General features: G+C 40.9%; 2 protein-coding genes across 3 annotated transcripts in view; one reads left to right on the top strand and one right to left on the bottom strand.

Annotated features, from left to right (window-relative positions):
* The window catches only part of LOC108745725, a 7,661-nt gene extending 3,979 nt beyond the window's left edge, over positions 1-3,682 (top strand). The window contains exons 2-3 of one of the 2 annotated variants that reach the window (XM_018482039.1): positions 1,418-2,739; positions 3,224-3,393. In XM_018482039.1, the coding sequence (XP_018337541.1) occupies positions 1,428-2,739; positions 3,224-3,393 (1,482 nt within the window). In that variant the 5' untranslated portion in view covers positions 1,418-1,427. Of the gene's footprint in view, positions 1-1,417; positions 2,740-3,223 lie in introns of those variants that run through there. The other variant, XM_018482040.1, reaches the window with a different exon arrangement.
* The window catches only part of LOC108745726, a 12,963-nt gene extending 7,299 nt beyond the window's left edge, over positions 1-5,664 (bottom strand). Inside the window, exons 1-2 of the mRNA XM_018482041.1 lie at positions 5,355-5,664; positions 4,264-4,523 (exon numbers count right to left, since the gene is read on the bottom strand). Coding sequence (XP_018337543.1) covers positions 4,284-4,523; positions 5,355-5,561 — 447 coding nt within the window. The 5' untranslated portion in view covers positions 5,562-5,664 and the 3' untranslated portion in view covers positions 4,264-4,283. The remainder of the gene's footprint in view (positions 1-4,263; positions 4,524-5,354) is intronic.
* Positions 5,665-5,767: the final 103 nt, after the last annotated feature.

Here is a 5,767-nt window from a genome sequence, read left to right as displayed (position 1 = left end):
CTCTCTCTCTCTCTCTCTCTCTCTCTCTCTCTCTCTCTCCCTCCCTCCCCCCTCCCTCCCCCTCTCTCTCTGTACACGTAAACGCATGGATACAGATCTTCTCTTCCTCTTTCTTTCTTTGTCTCTCCCCTCTTACTCTCTTTCTCTCTCTTTCTCTCTCTACTGTCCACGCCCCGTTGCTCTTCGATCTTTTCGCGTTGAAATCTTTTCAGGAATCTCTGCCCTTTGCGAATCGTCGAAGAAAAATTTCTTCGACGACTGTAGTCATTACACCGCGAGTTTATTTGTCGGAAGAACATAAAATTGCCGAATTTCTCCTCAAGATCCGTTGTGTTTCAAAGGACAATTTATCTTTTCCGCTTGCGTATAGACATTGTTTCTATAAAATTCAACGTAAAGTGGTTGATGATACAATAATGATACAAGAACGTGTATCATACAATGCGAGAACTGGAAAATAATTTTTTAAAAATAAATCTTTATAGAGAGCGATTACAGTACATCTATACATACATGTAAATATGCAATTCTCTACTGACGTACTGTACTGCAAGAATTGCAAGTTTGCGGAAGAGGATTTTCAGCAGGTACCGATATCAATTGAAATGTCTGCGTCAACGAATTTACGCAAGAAATTCTCAATAATCTTGGCGGAAATCCTCACACTGCACTCAAGCGAAAGCGAACGTGTACTTGACAGAAATTAGTATTCCTTAATGAATGACGCGATATCCGGCTTGTTCATCCCGTCTTAGACTATAGATTCCGTTCTTCCTTGGTCTTAGACTTGAGGCTGGGAGCCATTCAATTAATTTCACAAGACAATAGTAGCTCACTTCCACATCGGCGAATTGCGCTTGTACGAGTTTCGTACACACTCATTACATCGTTAAATCTGCTACTCCACGTCGTTTGCAGAATATTCGTGTGATCATTTGGAAAATTCAATAAAACATGAATCCGTCTATGCATCTTTATTCGTCTTTTTACAACTCGCTAAGAACTTTGTTAATCTCTATCATAGAGATAACTAAACTAAACAAACGTACATATAAAAAAAAAATAATATTAAAGCTTATGACAAAATGAATTAACAATGACATGTAAAAAATATGACTACACTAATGAAGTTTACTGGATAGAATTTAATTACGTTCTTCAGAATTAACTTGTATAAATATTCATCGCGTGCATTGCAAAAGTAGAGTACCTATTCAATTTCTGACTGAGATAGCAAAGTGTAAAAGTAAAAAATATGGAGGGGGCGCGATGGCAATTAGAGATAATTAAATCTACGACGCTAAATCATCATTTACCTCAGTTAATCTCATTGTCAGTATCTATCCGATGCTGACAATGATAATCCAAAGATGTAATTATCAATCTGGAGATTTTTCAATTTTTTTGATCGAAATAGAATAGCCAAAATGACGACTACCACGGGCGATCCATCGACTCTAAAGACTCCGGCTTCTCTGTCGGGTGGAGATCTCGTTTCTCGTCTTCTGGCGGCCACTCCACCGTACCTATACAACGTGCCACTGACACCTCACAGCTTCTTCTTCAGCGAGATGCTACGTTCCTTCGTACAAGCCAAGGCGGAGGCATCGTCGACTGGCGGTGGCGGCGGCGGTGGCGGCGGCGGCGGCGGTGTTGGGGGTGTCGGCGGAGGTACACCAAATGCACCGCGACGCCGTAAGCGATCTTGGCGAGACGCTCGGGATAGACCACTCGAACTCACGACGAAGGAACGGTCGAATCATCATCATCATCATCATCATTATCACCAGCATTCGGAGAAATACTATCACTCGGCGACGCAGCAGCAACCTTCTCAAGTACCACCGGAGACTCGTTTGGAGAACGATGGCAAGCGAGCCGATACCTATCTCGACACGATGGAGAACAAACCCGGGGGGGCGGCATTCGATCAGAAACCTAACTTTGGTGGCGATATCCTTAAGCCCATTGACGAGAATAAGACCGAATTTTCAGTGCGACAGCACTGTAAGAACTTCTTCGACGAACGGCCGCGACAACACTTTGAGCAGGCCCAGCCGCCGGAGAACGTTTTTCCTGGCGGAGAACCGCGTAAGGTCAAGCCGGAGGATTCGCAGCAGTTGGACCGCAGCAGCGGTAGGAGTTACGAGGACCGGTCGAAAAGTAGCATCGTACCCGGTCAGGAGATGTCCCCTCTGCAATTGTCAGATCAGAAGAAGTTGGACTTTTCACGGGCAGGCCCTTTCTTGCCCGGGATGCCGGGGGGCAGAGGATGCGAGAGCGTACTTCAGGGCGTGAAGGGTTTCGCTCTGCCCAGCGGCATAGGCGCCGGCGCCGGCGCCGGTCCGGCGGATTTTCTACCTGGGCCCCTCTGGTACCCGCCGTATCCGATGCCGCAGTCCTACCCCGGCATCGATCCTCTACACTTCTTCATAGACTTACGCGTCTCCGGCCATATTTGGGATCGCAAGCACGCGAGCGAACGGCAGCTATCTTTCAAGAGCAAACATTGCTCGGCCTTTAGCGTGCCGCAATCGAAGGAGTGCGGGAATCGCCCGTTGAATCTTACTCGCGACGAGGCCACGACGTCGAAGAATCCGCAGGACGCGGAGAACACGCAGGGTACCAATTATATCTTGAAGCATCTGATGAAGACCTACCAGGACATACAGCAGATGAAAATCTCTAGGACGGACGCGTCGATGGAGAACGAGGACCATTCGAAGGGAACACAGCAAAGTAATATATATTGTTATATCGCTTTTCTTCCAATAACACACACACACACACACACACACACACACACGTATATCTATAATTTGTTTAATAATATGTATTATGTCTGCATAATTAATGAGATTATTTATTATACATTATTTTCAATTAGGCTGCAAATTGTGTCGGCTAATGCTGTTAATACGCAATGTCACTTTTTTCAAATTCATGCAGGATTAGTCTGTTTTGTTTGATATACATACATGTATATCATATGCATGTAATATCAGTGATTTATTTTATAGCACACTTACTTAATAAAATAATAAAAATATTTATCATCTCGATTTATAGTGAGTCTTACCAGCTATTGATTATTTTTACAATACACTTGTTAGTTTTGTTCGTCCAATACTCTAAAAGTCTAAACTAAAGATACCCAACTGGTATTTTCGAATAGGCACGCGTATATGCGCCTGCGATAAAATATTCGTAATGGTTTTTCAAGCTGGCGAGGACTGCACTGCAAAGGTAGAGGACACTGGCAATACGGTTACAAATCCCGAAGAGGAGAGAAAGGATTTACGGGCTCTGATCGGTCTCGAATTAGTGGTGGACTATGTGAAAGAGCCGAAGGATGACTCATCGATCGAGCAAACGTCACAAGTAACGGAATAACTTATCCTAACGAATTTGCGATTTGCAAAGGGATGCGCGCGCCTTCCACTTTAATCGCTAAATTAGTCGTATAGTGTCGTTATTTTCTCGTGTAATATCTTCGAAGCTACACTCGCGATGACGGCGATGATTCTTTCGCCGTAATATAAAAATATAGTACCTCAGAGGCAAGATAGAGGATTTGCCGGAATGTGTGCAATAAGATCCGAGGAAGATTGAACCTATATCAGTGAAATATTATATATGTCGCACGCACGCAACGTGTGATACATTCATACGACAATTCGAAAGATATATATATATAATTCTCTTTAAATATTGTTTATTATTATTTTTGCAAAAATATATTTCTTTCAACTGAGGTTTATGTTCAAAGATATTTGTAAACGATATATTTTTGTCGTATACTTTTACACTTTTTTCTTCAACATTTTTCAAACCTTCATATCACACCTCCAGTTGTTGCATTACTATCCAGAAACGAAACTGTCTTCCCTGGTTTCATACTGATTCTGATACACAATTCTCATCATTCGATTCTGAATAATCAAAAGCTATACGGATCAATCCATTACGTGAATTAAAGGATCGTATTAAAGATCTGATCGGATCAGCTGGAGTGAAATAGCTCCGACGGAATTCGACATGTGATATGTACTGTAAATATTACAATAGTATTCCGATGTATCTATATGTATCGATAGAAAGTACTCGTTGTTGTAAGTTGAACGTAATAAAAACAATGCGATTTAACTGCATTACGTTCGTTTCTTATCAATTCGAGCGCCGTGCCGCGCGCTCTTCCCTCCTATATACTCGTATATATATGCATTTGTATAATACATTTGTGTATGTACACAGTTACAATACATATGAATAAAAGTTTCATTTTAACGCGCGAGTTGCACACTATCGTGATTAGCTATGACGCGAAGTTCCAAGATCAGTTCGCCGTTATTGTTACCGTTCAGCTTCATCAATTTCCGCCCTCCTTGTGGAATGAGAATGACGTCGTCGAAGCTGCCTCTTCTGGCAGCCGGTTCGCCGGATAATCTGTGGTACGCGACTGGTCGATCCACGTCCCTGGTCAATCCGACATACGGCTTTTCCGGTGTGACGAGAGTGTATACCTGATGGTCAAGATAAATATTAAATATACATATACAATATATCTGTATGTATTTAGTATTGTATGTATTATACATATATAGGATTTAATTCACATAGTACATATAAGAGTTGCCAGGGTTAGGGACTACGTCACTTTATAAAAGTAACGCATTTATACAGCATTACCCCATTACTTACATTATTAGAAAGTGTGAAATGATTCGTTACTTTTTTCATTACTTTTTCCCAATGTTAAAGAGTAAGATATTAAATTTTACAATTTTTACAATTAATTATCCATATTTTGTTGGTTATACAATCAAGCTTTCATTATACGTTGTTGTTATTATAAACATTAACATCGTTATCAAGAGTGCACAGAGTCTATTTACTGTTAGTACTGCAAATTTATATAGTTTACGTTACACGCGTATGTAAGCACAACAAATTTTCAGTATTGACAACGACTGCAATCGGAATGCAATCTAAGATAAAAATTACGGTAATATTTTTTTATAATATTTAAATTATTTTTTTATTAAAATAAAATATTTCTATTCAATCAAAAATAATGTAATGTATCGAATAGATATAATTGGTATAAAGATAATACAGATTTTAAGTATAACAACTGAACGTCGTTACCGTTATCGTTACAGGTACAGATAGAAAAGAAAAACAACCGTTATCGAAAAAAAATAACGATAACGGTAACGGCGTTCCTTTCTAATCCTGGAAATCACGAAAAAGATATGAAAAATTAATGAACTGTAATGCATACTTGAGACTTTGTGATCTTAGCACATTCTGCTATTCGTTTTCGATTATAGAATTTCTGAACGTTTACTGACCTTTCTAGTCGGAGATATGACATTCTCGTTCTCTAGGGAGTCCCCCGCGGAGAAAGCCAGATCCAGATCGCGAGAAGCCTGCTGTTCCACGATCGGATAAATCGCGTCGTTGTCTCGCGTACCATCTACATTCTCCAGGTAATAAACTCTGCCATCGGCATAGGTCGCGATAGAAAGGGCAATTACCAAGAGAATTGCCTTCTTCATATTCGAGCAGCAACTTTCGACTCGAAGATGCAACGCGCCAAGAGTCCGCGAGGGTAATGAAACGAAAGTTTTCAGTGTGCTAAACAGACAGATGTTAAACTCGCCAATCCGCGGATAAGACGATTATCGCCTCGTGCCGTCAATTAATTAAACATGCATGACGTTTTTGCGTGGGCGGGATTAAAATGTTTCCGATGACACTTGTC

The sequence above is a fragment of the Trachymyrmex septentrionalis genome, unplaced genomic scaffold, assembly GCF_001594115.1.
Source record: "Trachymyrmex septentrionalis isolate Tsep2-gDNA-1 unplaced genomic scaffold, Tsep1.0 scaffold148, whole genome shotgun sequence".
Classification (NCBI taxonomy): domain Eukaryota; kingdom Metazoa; phylum Arthropoda; class Insecta; order Hymenoptera; family Formicidae; genus Trachymyrmex; species Trachymyrmex septentrionalis.
Note: the sequence above shows the minus strand (reverse complement) of the source record. Positions and strands in the feature narration are given on the sequence as shown.